Raw genomic sequence first — 22,750 nt, forward strand, 5'->3', positions numbered from 1 at the left:
GGTCCTGGTTCAGCTGTAGTTGTTCCTTCACAGCCACATCACCAACAGTCGACTTCGGTAGGTTCAGAAAGGTTGAAATGTCCCTCATGGATTTGTTACTCAAGTGACATCCGATGATTAGTCGACGTACGAAGTCACTGAGCTTTCGTGACTGACCCATTCTGCTGTTTTACTTCTCTATTGACAACACAGTTTTTTTTTCACTTATACAAAGGCGGGCTGTCAGCAGCACAATACGCCGCTCTTCAGCCTTGAGTTTGACAACAAGTGGTACATAAGGGTGGCACAGAGAAGACAATCAAAACGGTGGGCAAAAAATGTAGACACTAAAAATCGAAAAAACATGGAGCCGTTCACGCTGGACGAGAAACATCACTAACACTCGGGGACACGGTGCACATAACATGGATGATGGCGACGGCACGTGAACGGTGGTGGCGTGACGGCGAACAACACTACACACAAACGAAGGCACACACACGAAACACTGATGGCGATGATCTCCGGCGCGCAAATGTTCACTGAGCGTGTGCGAGTCCGGGGACCTGCCAAGAGAGGAGGAGGAGGAAGGGGAATGGGAGAGGGAGAGGGGAGAGCAGAGATGCCATGGGCAGGGGAGATAGGGGGAAGGGAGGAAGGGGAGGGGAAGCCCAGGGGAAGAGGGGAGGAGGGAGGGGATGGGGGGAGAAGGAAAGAGAAGGGAGGGAGGATGCCTAAAGGAAAGGACACAGGAAGTGGGGGGGAGGATCAAAGTTGATAGGAGTGGTAGATGAAGGGGTGGAGGACATCATCAGGGAGGGGGAACTGGCGGAAGCCAACTTGGGAGAGGGTAAGGATGGTGGAGAGATGGAGACCGGGTGGGAGGTGGGAATACAGGCGCAGCAGCGGGCGGGGGTGGGAGAGGCTGGTGAGACAAGCAGATGAGGAGGATCGAGTTTGCAGGAGGTGTACAGGATCCGTAATCTTTCAAGGAAGAGGAGGAGGTGGGGGAAGGGGACGAGATCATACAGGATCAGCGTGGGGTAGGGGAGACGGATGCGATGGGCTAGGCGGAGAGCATGACGTTCAAGGATTTGGAGGGATGTATAAAAGGAAGGGGGGGTGGAGATCCAGGCCGGATGGGCGTAACAAAGGATAGGGCGGATGAGGGATTTATAGGTGTGAAGGATGGTGGAGGGGTCCAGACCCCACGTACGGCCGGAAAGGAGCTTGAGGAGACGGAGTCGGGAGCGTGCCTTGGCTTGGATTGTCCGGAGATGGGGAGTCCAGGAGAGGTGACGGTCGAGGGTGACGCCAAGGTACTTAAGGGTGGGAGTGAGGGCGATAGGACGGCCATAGATGGTGAGATAGAAATGAAGGAGGCGGAAGGAAGGGGCGGTTTTGCCTACAATGATCGCCTGGATTTTGGAGGGATTGACCTGGAGCAACCACTGGTTGCACCAAGCGGTGAACCGGTCAAGATGGGATTGGAGAAGGTGTTGGGAGCGCTGCAGGGTGGGGGCAATGGCAAGGAAGGCGGTTTCATCGGCAAACTGGAGGAGGTGGACGGGGGGTGACGGCGGCGGCATGTCCGCCGTGTACAAATGGTACAGAAGGGGGGAGAGGACGGAGCCTTGGGGCACACCGGCGGAGGGGAAAATGGCGTAGGAGTCGGTGTTAGGGATGGTGACGTAGGAAGGGCGGTGGGAGAGAAAGGAGCCGATCAGACGGACGTAGTTATGGGAAGGGCGAAGGTTTGGAGCTGACAACACAGTATTCCCCGCCTCCTTTTATACTGGCGGTTCCATCTCTCGTGACATCTAGTGGTCAATTCCGCATAACGTAGGGTTGTCTGAATAATTTTTCCGGAGAGTACATGATCCTTAGATGCCATTTGACGTAGCTGTCCAACGACATGTAGACAAGCACGTTTGGCGTCAGATTTAAATTAAATTTACCTCAGCTACGCCGATTTTGTAATTAGATTCTCTTAGATGTGTCAAGCTAGAAAGCCCTATTAGGCGGACGAGACAGTCCTATATGATAACAAGAACTCCCACACAATATAAGAACCCGTTTGGTGTTCAAATAAAATGAAACCTAAGTTGTTATTATTGCAATTTCTCCAAAACGTTTTATCGGACATTGAAAAGTGGAATAGGATTAAATTCGTCTTTTCAAAACCTATGATGCTTACAACAGAAATCACTTGCAGCAGACATCAATTTCTATGTAATTCACGCAGCAGTTAGAGAGTACACGTTGTTTAAAAAGACTTTTTTGCAATTTATCGTATAACGCTCAGTGAATGCCTGTTTCTACTCTCGCTGGATGTTGTACTCAAAACCATACAAAATAAATGTGCGCCTCGCAAACAAACTAATCACACTTGCCTGTTACTGGAAACATCGCATCTGATTCCTACGCTTGGACGCGTACCCCATTTTCGACAAAACTGGCACGGGTTAAATACATGTCATTGTCCTGCTGAAAGCGCGAAGCGCACGAGCGAAGTCGAACAAAAAGATGCATCTTGTGGACACAGTTTTAGTACTTTCATGAAGTTGCTACAAACGGGAGGGGTCCGTGGAAGTGTAATAGAATTGCTACTGTACGCCATGTACAAGAACAACACGTCCAATATGGCAGAGACAGTAATCTAATACCGTTTGTTGAGGACCCTGTTGTGTACGCGAAAGTATCGTCGTTATGTGGTTCCAGAGGGATTCAGGGTGACTTGTACAAAATATCTGTACGATGCGATGAACTGCACCTTTCTTTAACTGTGGTGTAAATACAGTTTAATGTGGATCTATAGGAGAAACACTCCCGCAATAATATTAACGGTGTGCTGCTTGGCTCACTAAAGTCGATTAAATATCTAGGCGTAACGTTGCGAAACGACATGAAATTGAACGAGCATATGAAGCCCTTATTTCAATAGTGGTACAAATCCAGTTTTGCTCATTTTGAGATACCGAGTCCTACAGTTAAACGAGCGCTGAAAAATCTGCAGTTGAGATACCAGAAATATTGAAGCATATGGCTTCTTGCTAGAGACGAACCTTTCTTTCTGTTTGTTTGGATCATTAATTTCAGAAGCTTTATAGGCATAAAAGTGGAGGTAGTGGACTTGTACCACTATTGAAATAAGCCCTTCATATAAGGTCAGTTGTAGGGAAGGTGAGTGGCGGACCACAGTTAATTGGAAGAGTTCTAGGAAAGTGTAGTGCACGTATAAAGGCGATGACGTACAGACTGCTTCTGTGACCAAAACTTGAGTACCGCTGTAGTGTTTGGGATTCTCTCCCCGTTGGATAAAAGGAAGACATCGAAGCAATTGAGAGGCATGCAGCCAGATTTGTGACAAGCCGATTCGATTATTACGAAAGTGTTACGAAACTACTGCTTAGCTTAGATGAAAATCCTTGAAGGTAAGAAGATGACCTTCCGGTGAAACAATTGAGGAAATTTAGACAAGCAACATTTGCGAGAGACTGCAGAACGATTCTTCTGGTCCAATGTGAACTCGCGTATGTACCGTAAGCTCAAAATAACTGAGATTCATTCAATCATTCATTCATCCGCCATTAAACGTGATTCGTAGATCTGATCAGGCAGGAAGGCCTTCAGGGTTGTAGAGCGAGTCAAAGTATACATTAGCAAAAGACAACAAAATCATATAAACTTAATCCATATGCTGTATTAACAATAACTACCACTATGCTGGAGAGGAATTCCACCTTTTGTAAGACAACGTTTTGTGGTTTCATTTTCATTCACACACGTTTGAGCACTTATTATGCAATCTTCAGTGGGTTTCTGAAAAACTGTTGTTACATGTTAAGCTCTTCTGTGGGTTATATGAACTTTTACATTTGTAAAAAGAGCGATTATTGACAAATACTTTAAATTAGTTTACATACAGAAAAGAGTTAAGACATACACAACTGAATGAAGATCTTCAACGTTGTTCATTTACGATATGCCTAAAGGTTTTAGATTTATAGTAAATTTAGAAATAAAGTCGATGTATTCTTTTGTTGGCATACCTTATATAAGGCTATCGGTTGTTTATACTGGGATCGTGCGGTAGCGTTCTCGCTTCCCACGCCCGGGTTCCCGGGTTCGATTCCCGGCGAGGTCACGGATTTTCTCTGCCTCGTGATGACTGGGTGTTGTGTGATGTCCTTAGGTTAGTTAGGTTTAAGTGGTTCTAGGTTCTAGGGGACTGATGACCATGGATGTTAAGTCCCATAGTGCTCAGAGCCATTTTTTGTTCATACTGGTAGCTTTAAAACTACTACATATGCAAACAACAAAAGGTTTTTTTATTTTTCTGTTTTCTTGCTTTACCCACATGATTTAGACTTTATATTTTTTTCTGTCGTGCTGCAATTATATGTTGTTTACAGTTACAGTTACATAGCTGGGTATTACTTTATAGGAGAAACATACTTTGTTGAACTTTTTTCTGAAGTTTGATGATTGTGTTCTGGAATTTTTTTAAGGGCTGCGAAGAAAATACCTGGCTTGCTGTAGAAATAATCATCTTGTGAATGTTGCAGCTGTTCTTATTACATTCTTGCTATGATAAATAGAGTGGCTCAACTCAGTGTAATATGTCTCAACTCCGCACTGTATGCATAATATTGTAAAATATTTGAAAATAATTGCTCATTTTCGAAATGTAAATATCTTGTGCCGAAAGTTCATATAAACCATACAAGAGCTTAACATGTACCAACAATATTTCAGAAAGAAAATATACAAATAAATCCACTAAGATACGACAAAAAATGCTGAAACATGTCTGGGTGAACACAAAACTACAAAATGGTGTCTCGCATAAGGCGAAATTCTTCCTTTGTTTCTCTTAGTAACTACGGAAATAAGAACTGCAACATGCACAAAATGATTATATCACTATATTGCTTAATGTTGTTGTGCTTATGCCAAATAAATTTTACCGAGTTTATTGGAAAGAAAGCAGCTATTCTGAAAAGAATGCACTTCCTCCTCAGTCATGCTAGATGGTTGCCGTTTATTTGATATTAAGAGTTTGATTACAATGGTATTGTGCAAAGAAAATATTTGCCAATATCTGGAAATACGGAATCCTATTTACATCACATTCTAGTGGTCATGTCCTCCACTGTAACAGAGTGGTCAGCGTAGATGACAGCCATGCAGAGGAGCTGAGTTCACGTCCAGCTGCCGCCAGGGTTTTCCCTCGGTGGGAGGCCTGGACTGGGGTCCACTCAGCCTCGTAATGCCAGTTGAGGAGCTACTCGGACGAGAAGTAGCGGCTCCAAGGTCAGCAATGCCGACAACGGCTGGGAGAGCGGTATGCTGACCCCATGTCCCTCAGTGCCGCATCCAGATGGCGCCATTCGCTCAGGACGACACTGTGATCGGTCGGTCGCTCTTGGCCCGTCTGTAGCCAGAGTGGCGAAGCTTTGGTTTTTTTACCTATTGTCATGCAGCTTTACAACTGCTGTATACCATGTAGTACCAGAACATTTCTCGCCTCGAAGCTAGATATTCAGATAAATTTTAGAACAAAGAGCTACTTACATATGTTATCGATTTTCTTTTCAATTGGTTGAGATTCCCAATTTCTTGCATTATGTGAGATGGGACACTGTCGAATTCCTTTCTAGTACTGCACATAACTACAGCCTAAACCCTAGAGAAGTAAGCGCAATCTACATGAAAAAAATTTTTCATCCTTTGTTATCTTGTATTGTAATTGTGTTCACAACTGTTCAACTGACACTGAGTTTTATTGTCAGCAACAGAAAACCTTCTAGGAGTAAACGTACTGGGAAATAAGTGAAAGAATATTACAAGTTCCATAAAAATGTTTCTGCCAAATTTACGGTTATCTAATTTACACAGTATTCTTACTGATCCCTGATACTGAATAAACACTTCATTTGCTTTATTAGCCCTGCCCCAGTGAAATTATGCTAAATAAGCCTGTAATCTTGTCTTTAGACATGATTCTAAGGGCAAAGCACACTGAATTCAACTTCTTGAGTAATTTATCTCTGTTGTGATTTGTTATTCAGCTATCTCCCAAGGCATTTTAAATAGAATGTTTCATTAAGTGTATCTTTAGTAGTATCTACTGTTGGCGCTATCAGCTCATTTTTGATTCTTTGAAATAGCAGAATATGAGTTTTGTGAGATTAGGATATAAATTTGTTAGCTGTGAAGCACATTCGGTCTATTCAATTATCACTTTATCAATGTCTGCGAAGGCTGACTTTAGGATTCTTACAGAAGCATCATTCAGTGAAGGTATAAATTACATTCCGCCACGCACTTACAACGGCTAGCAGAGAACGTAGGTAAATGCAGATGCAGAACAACTAAATCGCTAACGGTTGACCTATTTTCACGTAACACCCGTAAAATCTCTCTTACATGATACACTTGTGGGCTCGTACGGTCACGGCCGTTTCAACTGACTCGATTGTCTATTTCAGAAAACACATATCCTATGTTGACACGGAGGCACGGCGTGACGTCACAGCCAGACTTTTAGAAGTGACGGAACTTGGAAAGCGGGCTATCTGGCGGCGCATCACTCCTTGACTCTCTTCCATACAATGCAGCTTGCAACACGTCCGCGAAATAGCGTCCACCGGCTTCCAAACGTCGCGGGTGGCGGATATTCTTCGCCTTGGCGAACCTCTCTACTTATTCACCGTCGGGATGACAGTGCAAGTCTGTGGTCACTGCCAGCTCCCACCATCTGTACCTCTACAAATGGTTCACTAGAAGAAAAACCGAAACCGATAATCACCGTAAACCAACAATTCTACCTTCGTGACAAATAAGTACTCTGTGACGATTATGTGCAAAGCGCAATGCATCTTCAGTTCTAAAACATGGAAAGGATAGCCGTCATCATCTGGTTCATGTCATCACTACTGATCATTATAATTAAAAAATGTGTCATCACGACTGTGTCACCTTCTAGGAAACATCATTAGTTGTCGTTGGATTGCATACAACTTAAGAAATTATTTCGCGTACGTGTATGTGTGTGCGTGTATGTGTGTGTTTGTGCTTTAGAACAGCTCCGAAAAGTGTTGTATGTGTGTTTTCGAACATCTGCGAAAATTGTATGTTCGTGTATGAAGGAGAAGAGGGGGGAGGAGGGAAGGAGGGAGAATAGATTGGGCTGCGTCGGGTCACACGCTGATGGTCTGAGCGCTGTCAAAATACAACAGAGTATAATCATTAGAGATTAATCTAGTCTGAATTCGTCTAATCAGACTACAGCCGAAACGCAATCCTTACTCACTTACTCTTATGCTGTGTTTTATTTCACTTATCACCTTCTCTCTCTCTCTCTCTCTCTCTCTCTCTCTCTCTCTCTCTTTCATAGGAGTTGGAAACGATGAAGGGAGAGGAGGAAAATTCACAAATCATTGAAATAGATAAACACTACTAAACTAACCTACCTTCTGCATCCCTCAACCAGAAGTTACCAGTGGCCCAGCAGTGGTACCCACGTGAGCCAACCATTAAGAAAACTGACAATAGCAACACCAGTTCACGAACAGCAGACCAACACCATATCCAGTACCATCAGCCTTAGCGGAGTGGATAGTTACGAGTATCCTGTGTTTCCTTAATCTCTTGATAAAAAGCGAGAGAGGCGTAACGGAAGTCCAAACTTGGCGCTCTGAGACGCGACGAAATGTCTAGCGATCTGAAATGAGAAACGAGTTTCAAGAAGAGACTCAAGGGATTTTTGAGAGAGTGGGGCTGCAATAGACGGATGGAGACTGGTGGCTGTTAATTTGAACGTTTCTACCCAGGGACGACTGCGGCAATACATTCGTCGATGAGCCGGCTGGTGTGGCCGAGCGGTTCTAGGCGCTACAGTCTCGAACCGCGCGACCGCTACGGTCGCAGGTTCGAATCCTGCCTCGGGCATGGATGTGTGTGATGTCCTTCGGTTAGTCAGGTTCCAGGGGACTGATGACCTCAGAATTTAAGTCCCATAGTGCTCAGAGCCATTTGAACTATTCGTTGATGTGAGACATGAGTACAGCAGTTTGTGTTTTTGTTTCTGACATCAAAGCAAACAATGGTACTTTTAATTAGCAATATACAGGTTGGTTTTGCGTTGTTATGAAACATATAGCAAGGTATACTCATTCTGCCGTTTTGTCCCTACTCTTTCCCTTGACACCAGACGTTACAGACGTCTTGCATATTACACCTATTTATCATTATATGTAATTTTCAAAATAAGAACTCACAAAGTAGCGGAAAAGAAAAACGAAAAACATAGTGTATTTCAGAAGGCGAAGCTTCACAAACCAAAAGAAAGAAAGTATTTGTTCTTATGTATCAGTTTGATGAACTGTGTGACTTTGCCGGTGTGGGTGCTCCACCTTTCCGTCAACGATGAGGCTTTCAATTAAAATAATCCATTTCGGACCGCTACGGTCGCAGGTTCGAATCCTGCCTCGGGCATGGATGTGTGTGATGTCCTTAGGTTAGTTAGATTTAAGTAGTTCTAAGTTCTAGGGGACTGATGACCTCATAAGTTAAGCCCCACAGTGCTCGGAGCCATTTGAACAATTTTTTTGAACTCCATTTCGAAATAAAAATCTGTAAATATAGTACGTCATACCCATAACTGAAACCTTCAATAATAATTTTTCATAACCGCAGTAAAATTAATTTCAAAGTCTCACTTCTGACACACAATGAAAGCTACGCTCTAGACAAACACAATTTCAACGTCGAGAATGTATCTGCGGGAGAGAATGAAAATCACATCACAAGTTGAGCATACTCCCTTAAGGAAATATTTTAAGTTTAGGGTAATCTCTATAACAAAATCAGTGCATTCTGCAACTTAGAACTTCAGTATGTAACGAGCTGCTACGTATAAAGACAATGTTGTACCTGCCTCGACACAGATATTCTTTTGTTTGGTATCCAATGCAAGATAAGAATTCCGACACAGTTCCTGAATAAGAAATACGAATTCGTGTCAGATTGGTGAAGTGCTTGAGACGCAGAAAAGCCAAGATCTGCTTCTAAGAAGTCGTGGCCATTCTGAGAATCAGCAAAAAGATGTACCTGTCCAGCTGTCACGATGGGCGCTAAACCACACGTCTCTTTGCCTCTACAGTAGACAGCCAAAAGACAGGCTGAAGCACAAATGCCTCCCAAATTGAATGCAATTAGAAGCGTTCCGTCTGGAAGCAAGTATTTTTGTGAAAAAGTCTCGGTTATCTGATGGCTATATATGCTTCAGGCGGTCAGTTTTCTTTTTCTCCCTTTCAAGACTGGAGGTGTGCATTATGATATGGTGTGCTTCGGATATTTGCCACAGTGTGGAACACTGTTTCACTACGGAGCAAATACCGTGCTTTCTAATACGTTTGTTTGTGTGGCCATCTTCCGCAGCAGCTGTTAACATCTGTTATTATACAGCGTTATTACAAATGATTGAAGCGATTTCACAGCTCTACAATAACTTTATTATTTGAGATATTTTCCCAATGCTTTGCACACACATACAAAAACTCAAAAAGTTTTTTTAGGCATTCACAAATGTTCGATATGTGCCCCTTTAGTGATTCAGCAGACATCAAGCCGATAATCAAGTTCCTCCCACACTCGGTGCAGCATGTCCCCATCAATGAGTTCGAAAGCATCGTTGATGCGAGCTCGCAGTTCTGGCACGTTTCTTGGTAGAGGAGGTTTAAACACTGAATCTTTCACATAACCCCACAGAAAGAAATCGCATGGGGTTAAGTCGGGAGAGCGTGGAGGCCATGACATGAATTGCTGATCATGGTCTCCACCACGATCGTTCCATCGGTTTTCCAATCTCCTGTTTAAGAAATGCCGAACATCATGATGGAAGTGCGGTGGAGCACCATCCTGTTGAAAGATGAAGTCGACGCTGTCGGTCTCCAGTTGTGGCATGAGCCAATTTTCCAGCATGTCCAGATACACGTGTCCTGTAACGTTTTTTTCGCAGAAGAAAAAGGGGCCGTAAACTTTAAACCGTGAGATTGCACAAAACACGTTAACTTTTGGTGGATTGCGAATTTGCTACACGAACGCGTGAGGATTCTCTACCGCCCAGATTCGCACATTGTGTCTGTTCACTTCACCATTAAGAAAATATGTTGCTTCATCACTGAAAACAAGTTTCGCACTGAACGCATCCTCTTCCATGAGCTGTTGCAACCGCGCCGAAAATTCAAAGCGTTTGACTTTGTCATCGGGTGTCAGGGCTTGTAGCAACTGTAAACGGTAAGGCTTCTGCTTTAGCCTTTTCCGTAAGATTTTCCTAACCGTCGGCTGTGGTACGTTTAGCTCCCTGCTTGCTTTATTCGTCGACTTCCGCGGGCTACGCGTGAAACTTGCCCGCACGCGTTCAACCGTTTCTTCGCTCACTGCAGGCCGACCCGTTGATTTCCCCTTACAGAGGCATCCAGAAGCTTTAAACTGCGCATACCATCGCCGAATGGAGTTAGCAGTTGGTGGATCTTTGTTGAACTTCGTCCTGAAGTGTCGTTGCACTGTTATGACTGACTGATGTGAGTGCATTTCAAGCACGACATACGCTTTCTCGGCTCCTGTCGCCATTTTGTCTCACTGCGCTCTCGAACGCGCTGGCGGCAGAAACCTGAAGTGCGGCTTCAGCCGAACAAAACTTTATGAGTTTTTCTACGTATCTGTAGTGTGTCGTGACCATATGTCAATGAATGGAGCTACAGTGAATTTATGAAATCGCTTCAATCATTTGTAATAGCCCTGCATGTTATCTGTCTTGAGCTCACTGCTTTCTTGTTGAACAAACGTTTCGTCGACTAAAATTGTGTAGAGCAGAACAGCATGCCAACAAGTAAAGGGGAAGTGCCCTTCCATTGAATATCGTACTTCACTAACGCACATCAGTCCTCTTCGGTATGATGCCTTGACATACAAATTGTTGTATAAGGCTGAAAGAAGAGAATTCCACAAAATCAGAAACGCCTTCGCAAAAAAATTGTCAGATAAGACATTCAAAAACTGTAGACCTATCAGCCATCTCACCTTAATGTACAAGGTACTTACTTAATTTACTAAGAAGTGTAAAGAAAAAACGTTATATTTTTGGAGTTACTGACTTTAGAAGTGTAAACAGGACAATGAACTACCACTTTGTAACTAAATGATTTTGGAAAAGCTTTTCACTCAGTTTCTACAAAACCTCTATAAAAATCCCTGAGAAAGAAAATCATTGGTCATCTGATTCACCCTATGTGAAGGATATATCGGTCAATGCCCCCCCCCCTCCCCCTTCCCGCCGCCTATGTATCACGGACCTTGCCATTGGTGGGGAGGCTTGCGTGCCTCATCGATACAGATAGCAGTGCCATAGAAACAACCACAACGGAGGGGTATCTGTTGAGAGGCCAGACAAACGTGTGGTTCCTGAAGAGGGGCAGCAGCCTTTTCGGTAGTTGCAGGGGCAACAGTCTGGATGATTGACTGATCTGACCTTGTGACATCAACCTAAACGGCGTTGCTGTGCTGGTACTGCGAACGGCTGAAAGCAAGGGGAAACTACAGCCGTAATTTTTCCCAAGGACATGTTGCTCTACTGTATGGTTATCTGATGATGGCATCCTCTTGGGTAAAATATTCCGGAGGTAAAATAGTCTCCCATTCGGATCTCCGGGTATGGACTACTCAGGCGGACGTCGTTATCAGGAGAAACAAAACCGGCGTTCTACGGATCGGAGCGTGGAATATCAGATCCTCTAATCAGGCAGCTCGGTTAGAAAACTTGAAAAGGGAAATGGATGGATTAAAGTTACGTATAGCGGGAATTAGTGAAGTTCGATAACAGAAGAAAGAGGGCTTCTGGTCAGGCGAATACAGGGATACAAATACAAAATCAAATAGAGGTTCTGCAGGAGCAGGATTGATAATGTCCGCGCGGGATTAGCCGAGCGGTCTTAGGCGCTGCAGTCATGGACTGTGCGACTGTTCCCGGTGGAGGTTCGAGTCCTCCCTCGGGCAAGGGTGTGTGAATTTGTCCTTAGGATAATTTAGGTTAAGTAGTGTGTAAGCTTAAGGACTGATGACCTTAGTAGTTAAGTCTCATAAGATTTCACACACATTTGAACATTTTTTTGATTAATAATGGATAAGAAATTAGGAATGCGAGTACGCTACTATGAACAGCATAGTGAACGCATTATTGTAGCCAAGATAGACACGGAGCCCACACCCACTACAGTAGTACAAGTTTATATACCCATTAGCTCCACAGACGACGAGATTGAAGATATGTATGATGAGATAAAAGAAATTATTCAGACAGTGAAGGCATACAAAAATTTAATAGTCAGGGGGGACTGGAATACGATAGTAGGAAACGGAAGAGAAGGGAAAATAGTGCGTGAGTATAGACTGGGGAAAGGAATGAAAGAGGATGCTGTCTGGTAGAATTTTACACACAGCATAATCTAATCATCGCTAACACATAGTTTAAGAGTTATGTAAGAAGGTTGTACATATGGAATAGATATGGAGACACCGTACGGTTTCAGATCGATTATGTAAGGGTAAGACAGCGATTTCGGAACCAGATTTTAAACTGTAAGACATTTCCAGGGGCAAATGTGGACCCTGATCACAGTTTATTGTTTATGAACTGTAGATTAAAACTGAAGAAACTGCAAAAAGGTAGGAAATGAAAGAGATGGCACCTGGATAAACTGAAAGAATCAGAGGTTGTTAAGAGATTCAGAGGGAGCATTAGGGAACGATTGACAAGAACAGGGGAAAAGAATGCAGTAGAAAAAGAATGGATGTCTTTGAGAGATGAAATAATGAAGGCAGCAGAGGACCAAATAGGTATAAAGAAGAGGCCTAATGAAAATCCTTGGGTAACACAAGAGATATTGAATTTAGCTGATGAAAGGAGTAAACATAAAAATGTAGCAAAACAAGCAGGCAAAATGCAATACAAGCGTCTAAAAAATAACACTGACAGGAAGTGCAATATGACTAAGCAGGAATGGCTGGAATGTAAGGATTTAGAAATTTATATCAGTAGGGGAAAGACAGATACTGCATACGCGAAAATTAAAGAGACTTTTGGAGAAAAGCGAAGCAGCCGTATGAATTTCAAGAGCTCAAATGTAAAATAAGTCTTAAGCAAAGAAGAGACAGCTGAAAGGTGGAAGGAGTATATAGAGGGTCTTTATAAGGGAGATGTACTTGAGAGCAATATTATAGAAATGGAGGAGGACTTAGATGAAGGTGAGAAGGGAAGTATGATAGAATTTGACAGAGTACTGAATGACGTAAGTCGTAACCAGGGCCCGTGAGTAGGCAACATTCCGTTAGAAATACTGATAGTCTTGGGAGAACTAGCCACGACAAAATTGTTCTATCTGGTGTGCAAGATGTATGAGACAGGCGAAAGACCCTGAAACTTTAGGAAGAATGTTATAATTCCAGTTCCAAAGAAATCAGGTGATGAGAGGTGTGAACATTACCGAACTATCAGTTTAATTATTCTAGGTTGCAAAATACTAACCCGAATTCCTTACAGAAGAACGGAAAAACTCCTCGGGGAAGACCAATTTGCGTTCTAGAGAAATATAGGAACGCGCGGGGGAATACTGACTTCTCTTAGACGATAGAATAAGGAAAGGCAAACCTACGTTTACAACATTTGTAGACTTAAAGAAAGCTTTTTATAGTACTGATTGGAATACTGTCTTTGAAATTCTGGGGGTAGCAGGGGCAAAATACACAGATCGAAAGGCTCGTAGAGAAACAAGACGGCAGTTATAAGACGAAGGGCATGAAAGGGATGCAGTGGTTGCGAAAGGAGTGAGACAGGATTGTAATCTATCCCCTTCGTTATTCAATCTGTACACTGAGCAAACAATAAAGGAAACAAAAGAAAAATTTGGAGTAGTAATTAAAGACCAGGGAGAAGAAATAAAAACTTTGAAGTTTGCCAGTGACATTGTAATTCTGTCAAAGACAGATAAGGACTTGGAAGAGCAGCTGAACGGAATGGACTGTTTCTTCAAAGGAGGATATAACTTCAACACCAACAGAAGTAAAACAAGGAAAATGAAAGGTAGCCGAACTGAATCAGGTGAGGCTGAGGGAATGACATTAGGAAACGAGACACTTAAAATAGTAGACGAGTTTTTCTATTTTGGCAGCAAAATACCTGATGATCGCCGAAGTAGAGAGGATATAAAATGCAGACTGGCAATGGCAAAAAAGCGTTGCTGAAGAAGAGAAATTTGCTAATGTCGAGTATAGATTTAAGTGTAAGGAGATCTTTTCTGAAAGTATTTGTATGGTGTGTAGCTGTATATAGAAGTGAAACATGGACGATAAACAGTGTAGATATGAAGAGAAGCTTTCGAAATGTTGTGCTACAAAAGAATGCTGAAGATTAGATGGACAGATCATGTAACTAATGAGGAGGTACTGAATATAACTGGGGAGCAAAGAAATTTGTTGTACTACCCGACTAGAAGAAGGGATCAGTTGATAGGACACATTCTGAGACATCAAGGGATCACCAATTTAGTACTGGAGAGAAGTGGGGGGGGGGGGGGGAGAATGGAGGAGGGGGCAAAAGAGAAGATAGAAATCGTAGAGGGAGAGCAACAGGTGAATACAGTAAGCAGATTCAGAGGGAGGTAAGTTGCAGTAGTTATTCGGAGATGAAGAGGCTTGCACAGGATAGAGTTGCATGAAGACTGCATGAAATCCATCTTCGGACTGAGAACCACAACAACATCCATCAGTGCAATAGTTGCTATTAAATTTATTAGAAGTCAGACAAGGAGTTGCCATATCACAAAAGCTATTCTCATCAGTTCGAGAGGAAGGCTTTAGAGTCTCAAATTGGGAAAACGAGAGAGGAATACGCGTAAATGGAACACTTTCGTTTTACTGATGACACGATACTGTGCAGATAAAGTTCATCAACGGCTGATAGAAACAGGCTTTAAAATCAATTTCAACAAGATTAAAATAATATGTAGTCAATATGTCGGAAGGGAAATAAAATCAGGTGAGGAATATTTTGTATTTAGGACAATTGAAAACAGTGACTGGATTGACAAGAAACGAAGCTAACAGCCCACAACTGGTTAACAGTGTACTTCCAGGTCACATGCTACAAGTGCTGCTGGTAAACCAAATAGGTTTGATGCGTCCAGAAAGGAGAGTTTACAAAAAATGTATTTTAGCAGTTTAGACTTGAAACAGTGAGACGTGGACTTTAAATACGGAAACTGTTCAAAGACTGAGTCTTCAACAGTGTACTTCCAAGTCACAAGCCTCAAGTGTTGATGGTACACTAAACGGGGGTTTCAACAGATTTCAGTGTGCCTGAAAGGAAAGTTTACAGCCAATGTGTTTTACCAGATTAATCTTGCGACAATGAGACGTGGAATTTGAAAGTGAAAACTATTCAGAGACTGTGTGTTTCATAGTGTGCTTCCGAGTCACAAGCCTCAACTGTTGTTTGTAAACTAAATAGGATTTTCAATACAATCTGATGCATCCGGAAAGGAAAGTTTATAACCAATGTGTTTTACCAGTTTAGAGTTGTGGTTGCGTTACATCAACTTTAAACATTAGAAATATTCAAAGAGTGAGGGCAGCTCAATGATCAATGGAGAGAAACTACTAGAAGAAGCAGGAACTTGTCTGTCGTAAGAGAAGTGGCTAGATTACGTTAGAACACATGTTGCAGCGTTTAGCTGAAGACCGTAAATTGTAGAGGAGGAAGTAAAGGAAAGTCGTATGACAAGGCTGGCTGGGAGTCCCTCTAGAGGAATGTTCATTCTCCGGTTCCCAAGTTCTTTCAACTGGACGCCACTTCAGCAACTTGAGTGCCGTTAACCTATCCCAGTAATCCTACCAGGGGAGGTGGACCTACAGTTAACTTGGAATCCAAACCATGCGTCGTTAGTGATACATCTACACATCACTGAGAGGTGAAGGTTAGCGTGAAGGCAAACTGGAAAGTTCCGGGATTCGATCTTGCGACTTCACAGTCTCCAGGCTCGCACTATACCACTAGACTACCAAACTCGACTTAGAGGAGGACTTTGTTGAGTAATAGACGCTAGATGACCGGTAATGATAACGATAAGTTAGAAGATGTAACTCATTTTTCGTATGCAGTTACTAATTTTATGTCTTCTGAACCATTCCTTCGTGTTATTGCAATTTTTTGTCTATTTTCAGGTTGTATACTGCTTTTATGTGCGATCCATTTTCAAAAACGGAGTTCTTGGCCAGTCACCTGCATTTATTAATAATATATGTTTGCAATATTTCAATCACCTGTTGCTACTTTTGCTGGTTGCACATACAATATGTTACCGATTCGCCATGTAACTCCATCTTCACACATCGGTATAGACAGTTGTATTGATGTCTGAGGATGAAATCATACAACACTGAAATCGGTACATATTGTACATATAAACAGCAAAAACAGAGATACCAGGTTGGAATATGTCAAACGTATTAACTATATATGACGTTTCTACAGCAGAAGCACTGGTTTAATTACATGTGTTTGTCTGTGTTACAGCGCTCCTGTTAGCCTTCTGTCCAAATCATGGAAAAGTCCGATCAGCTGTCGTGCCAGGGGTGAGTAACTCTAGTGTTGTCTGTTTCCTATTTCATCCCAAAAATACGTTAATACACAATCATCGTACTGCCTGTTACTATGCAGCATTCATTTAAATGTAAGGGCGTGCTGTGATATGGATAATTTAGCTCTGAAACGATGTTTCAAAAGGCCTAACGATCCAGTATATGTTTAATTCCCTGCTGTCATACGGTACTAGAAGCCAAATGAACACATAAGGATCGGTAAGTGATCCGTGGTTCGTAACGAACCTTCAAAGTTATCAGAAAATACCTCACTTGAATAAAAGTAGCATGGCCACGCGTAACCTCTTAAGTTGGTACACCAGTCCTTGTAAATTTTGCAAACATCATGACGATGTTACAGATTAATGGAAGTTAATCCACATATCATGACGTACTGTGACACAAAGAAACTGTCTGGAACACAATGCAATAAAGGAATATTGGTCTAAGTCGCGCCATACACATGAGATGTACCTTGGGGGCAAATTATCGTCTGAACAAGCCCTAGTAGAGGTTGCCTTCGTCCGATCTGTTACGAAGTATCAAGTTTCCATCAGTTTCGTGTGTATGACTCTTACTACTTTTAGATACACCACAGCTTCTGGAAGACAAAAGCGAACGTCGGAAATAGATATATTTTCACGTTAAGACCAAACAGATTTTCCGAACGTTCATTGCTTTACATGAATGGTCATTAGCTGTTCAAGGTTTTGTGTTTAGTCATCACGACGGCTGTTTCTCTTCTGTTAATTACAGAACAGTGTTCGGGGAAAGCTAGTTCAGGTACGGAGGCTAGGCACACAGGCAACCTGCACTAAAAGATCTGACCTACTTTCGTAGAACAATCTATATTTATGTTGCAAACTGTGCCACTGATATCATGCTATGTTGCCACATTTATTCTCTAATTAGTCCCCACCAACCCTCTGATAACACAGTCGAAGATGGTGGAAGTAAGCCAGTTGCACTAAGTTTGAAATGGCTGGAAATTAAAAAATCCTTACTTTTTCCTACCACTCCGACGTCACAGTTCACTTGTGCTAATGTACTCATGTGCAGGCGCAAAGAATGTAAACCACCACTCTGACATTTTATAATGTTGGGACATTCAAAACGTTAAACTGACTTTAGTTTTAAAGGGTGTAAAATCTCAGGTTAAAATGATTTGTGGTTAAACATATATGGTGACACAGCCACTGGTATATGATTAGAATGATTCCATTTATTGATTTTAAAAAAAATGCCACTCACACTAGGGATCGCATCTACTGTCCAGGCCGGCCGCTGTGGCCGAGCGACTCTAGGCGGTTCAGCCCTGAGCGACGCGGCTGCTACGGTCGCAGGTTCGAATCCTGCCTCGGGCATGGATATGTGTGATGTCCTTAGGTAGTTAGGTTTAAGTAGTCCTAAGTTCTAGGGGACTGATAACCTCAGATGTTAAGTCCCATAGTGCTTAGAGCCATTTTTTCTACTCTCCAGTAACATGCTACCTGCCACCCTCCTGTAATGAATCCCAATTTCAGAATCCAAGAGCCCACTTGCCCAACGCTAAGATCTGCGGGATATTCAAAATCTCGGACAGTGGTTCCGATTTCCACAACTATTACGTTATTTATGATAGCGCTGCAGTCACACCCACGACTGCTCTAATGTCACAACCCATGTGTCCTAAGTTAAAATGGCGAGGAAATTTGAAAATGGAAGAAGCAGACATATACTTTAGCCCATGTTGAAAAACGGACGCAAATTCAAAAATCCAGGATGGACACCTGTGCTAAGTTTAAAAGTACGGAAATTCAAAACTTTCTTAAGTTTAAAAGGCATCAGTTGTGCAATGTCCCACACTTACGTCCCACCACTACCACCACCCATCATTATTTAAATAGTTTCGGTTGTCTCTATGGGAAACTCAAAAACCTCAGATGCACACTCGTCTTCGGAGAAAGACTTGTGCAATGGCATTGGAGCCTAAATGTCAAGGTACTATGTTTTTAAAATTCCCCACGGATGATTAATGTGTGGGAGAGATGGCAGGTATTAAACGAGCACTAGCGAGTCTTTTTAATGGCCAGCCACCAGATCCAGTACGGTAGACGAATCATATATGTATCCAACATGTATCCTCTGCATTTCAGACATAAAAACACTAATACAATGCGATCACATGCATTGCAGCCATTAAAACCGTCACAGATTCAGGTGATGAAAAAGGATAATATGGTACAAGAGAAGCCGTCACCAGCCTAGTTATGTGATGCATTTCAAGACGAAAATCTTCGGCGAGATTAGCGCCTGACTCCAGCACCTCCTGATGTATGAGAGGCATGGTGGTCCAACTACTCATGTGGCTGAGCACCGTAAATATGAGTCAGCTCGCATGGCCCATACAGGCGAGTTGCCACCTATTCGAACGCACTAGTGGTGATGCAACTCGTGGCTAATGAACTCTCGGAATGTGCAGCACGGTTTAATTACTTGTTGTTGTTGTTGTTGTGGTCTTCAGTCCTGAGACTGGTCTGATGCAGCTCTCCATGCTACTCTATCCTGTGCGAGCTTCTTCATCTCCCAGTACCTACTGCAACCTACATCCTTCTGAATCTGCTTAGTGTATTCATCTCTTGGTCTCCCTCTACGATTATTACCCTCCATGCTGCCCTCCAATGCTAAATTTGTGATCCCTTGATGCCTCAAAACATGTCCTACCAACCGATCCCTTCTTCTAGTCAAGTTGTGCCACAAACTTCTCTTCTCCCCAATCCTATTCAATACCTCCTCATTAGTTACGTGATCTACCCACCTTATCTTCAGCATTCTTCTGTAGCACCACATTTCGAAAGCTTCTGTTCTCTTCTTGTCCAAACTAGTTATCGTCCATGTTTCACTTCCATACATGGCTACACTCCATACAAATACTTTCAGAAACGACTTCCTGACACTTAAATCTATACTCGATGTTAACAAATTTCTCTTCTTCAGAAACGATTTCCTTGCCATTGCCAATCTACATTTTATATCCTCTCTATTTCGACCATCATCAGTTATTTTACTCCCTAAATAGCAAAACTCCTTTACTACTTTAAGTGTCTCATTTCCTAATCTAATTCCCTCAGCATCACCCGATTTAATTTGACTACATTCCATTATCATCGTTTTGCTTTTGTTGATGTTCATCTTATATCCTCCTTTCAAGACACTGTCCATTCCGTTCAACTGCTCTTCCAAGTCCTTTGCTGTCTCTGACAGAATTACAATGTCATCGGCGAACCTCAAATTTTTTACTTCTTCTCCATGAATTTTAATACCTACTCCGAACTTTTCTTTTGTTTCCTTTACTACTTGCTCAATATACAGATTGAATAACATCGGGGAGAGGCTACAACCCTGTCTCACTCCTTTCCCAACCACTGCTTCCCTTTCATGCCCCTCGACTCTTATAACTGCCATCTGATTTCTGTACAAATTGTAAATAGCCTTTCGCTCCCTGTATTTTATACCTGCCACCTTCAGAATTTGAAAGAGAGTATTCCAGTTAACATTGTCAAAAGCTTTCTCTAAGTCTACAAATGCTAGAAACGTAGGTTTGCCTTTTCTTAATCTTTCTTCTAAGATAAGTCGTAAGGTTATTATTGCCTCACGTGTTCCAACATTTCTACGGAATCCAAACTGATTTTCCCCGAGGTCGGCTTCTACCAGTTTTTCCATTCGTCTGTAAAGAATTCGCGTTAGTATTTTGCAGCTGTGACTTATTAAACTGATAGTTCGGTAATTTTCGCATCTGTCAACACCTGCTTTCTTTGGGATTGGAATTATTATATTCTTCTTGAAGTCTGAGGGTATTTCGCCTGTCTCATACATCTTGCTCACCAGATGGTAGAGGAGACATATGTGCCCATTAAGATGCCCAGAATAATTTACGACAGCATGCCTAACATCATTTGTGCAGTATGTGTGTGTGTGTGTGTGTCTGTGTGTGTGTGTGTGTCACTCGGCTTTGCTCGGTCCTTCTAATAAGTACCCGAAACCGAGCGAAATTTCATTTAGCATTGCGGTGCGGCATTTTTCGGTTGGCACAGATCTGATTTCAGCAGAATCGTAGCGTCAGCGCCGTTTACCCTTCGCTATTTTTTCGTGATATGAAGGACGTTCACAGGTCTAGCGGCAGTTTGTTTCAAAATGAAAGGAAATGACAGAAGAGAGACATTCGCATAAGCGATGGGTACAGCTTATTTACTATGAAACGACATTACAGTAGCATGCAGAGAGAATTTAAATGTTTAGATGACAATGAAAGAGCAAAAAATTACAACGATCTACAGACGAGTTTAATTCCTCTGTACATCAAGGAGCACTTTGCGCTAAATTTTCAAGCATGCAGCACTTGAAGAAATTGGTGGTACGTTTCTGAAGTCGCATCCATTATTCCATTGTCAGCTGCAACAGTTTTAAATAGAAATGAACGGAGAGTATGGCGACTTCACACATTACTGCAAACTACGTTGATTAAGTCAGGAGGGGGGGGGGGGGGGTGCCTGGAACGATTTTTCGATTTAAAACTCGCTGTTGTTGAAACTTCTTGGCAGCTTAAAACTGCGTGCTGTATCGAATCTCGAACTCGGGACCTTTGCCTTTCGTGGGCAAATGCTCTACCACCTGAGCTACCCAAGCACGACTCACGCCGCCTCCTCACAGCTTTACTTCCGCCAGTACCTCGTCTCCTACCTTCCAAACTTCATAGAAGCTCTCCTACGAAACTTGCAGAACTAGCACTCCTGGCAGAAAGGTAGGAACGAGGTACTGGCGGAAATAAAGCTGTGTGGAGGGGGAGCGAGTCGTGCTTGGGTAGCTCAGATGGTAGAGCACTTGCCCGCGAAAGGCAAAGGTCCCGACTTCGAGTTTCGGTCCGGCACACAGTTTTAATCTGCCAGGAAATTTCACATCAGCGCACACTCTGCTGCAGAGTGACAATTTCATTCGCTGGTGTTGAATTTATGAAGGAAAAGGAGTGCAGGAACGAAAATTAGAACATCCGGTATGGATTGCAGACTTCGCATTTTAAGTGGACTTGTTTGCACAATTCTCACAGTAAAACATTGCAAGGTAACTTCTTTCTGATTTGACGGGGATACTTTTAAAAAGAAAATCGCGTTGTAGAAGGAACACATTCTGACAAAGAGAGTCCAGTTCCCTAAGCTTATTGGCATTAAAAAAAACACGAGGTTTCAAAAATTCATTGTGGTCTTGCAAGAGTTAAAAGGATAGTTTTGAGGACATTGTCAGCCTTCTACCTCGTTTTCGAGCTGCTTTCGAGGCCGTTTGCCGTTTCAGTTGCTAGTGTCACTTTGAATATGCAGATGTAAGTGATTGACCTGCAAGATAATTCCACTTTCGGTGACAAATCTTTATATGTTAAAACTGTCCAGGACCCCTACATTGCTTTCCTCAGATAGCTTTTCTAAGTCTCCATAATGAGGTTTCAAAAGTGCTACAATATTTCGATCGACATATTTGTGTGAAAGACCTTCCATCGATTGTGAAAATAAATAAGTCGCGATTAAATGGCAACTCGAGTGCGAAACTGTGAAATTGTCTGCTTCTGTCCGTATGCTGACAATTTGTGCCAGATAAAATTATGCCTTCAGATTCCCAAAAATAATTAATGAATACCCAAAACTTGTTTTGTTTGTGATCTGTGGTGCTGAGAAATGTGAAATATAAAACCAAGTCACATGCAGTGCGACTGCAACGCCATTTAAATGCGGCGCGTTCGCTGTTTTCCCCTCTTCCCCTTCCTCACGCTCAGACAGGCTGGTGTGATGGTGGGGAAAACGTGGCGGCCGGGCACAGTGCTTTGGCACTCGGGTCTGGGTTTGGTCCGTGATCTGAAATATTGGTCACCCTTGCCTAAGAGCATATAGTATCTACAGTTCCTAAAAATTCTGAAAAGGAGGGTAATGCTGTAATGTGAGAATTTTTTGTAATGAAAGTTCTCAAAAATGAATGAAAAATGACAAACTGTGACGTTTCAGACAACAGTTTTTCACGTCTGCTGCCATGTAAATATAACACAGTG

General features: G+C 42.6%; 1 protein-coding gene across 1 annotated transcript in view; it reads left to right on the forward strand.

The window, feature by feature from the left end:
- LOC124556429 overlaps positions 1-22,750 on the forward strand; it is a 466,451-nt gene that overhangs the window by 335,715 nt on the left and 107,986 nt on the right. The window contains exon 3 of the mRNA XM_047130385.1: positions 16,616-16,674. Within this exon, the coding sequence (XP_046986341.1) occupies positions 16,616-16,674 (59 nt within the window). The remainder of the gene's footprint in view (positions 1-16,615; positions 16,675-22,750) is intronic.

The sequence above is a fragment of the Schistocerca americana genome, chromosome X, assembly GCF_021461395.2.
Source record: "Schistocerca americana isolate TAMUIC-IGC-003095 chromosome X, iqSchAmer2.1, whole genome shotgun sequence".
In the NCBI taxonomy this organism is placed as follows: domain Eukaryota; kingdom Metazoa; phylum Arthropoda; class Insecta; order Orthoptera; family Acrididae; genus Schistocerca; species Schistocerca americana.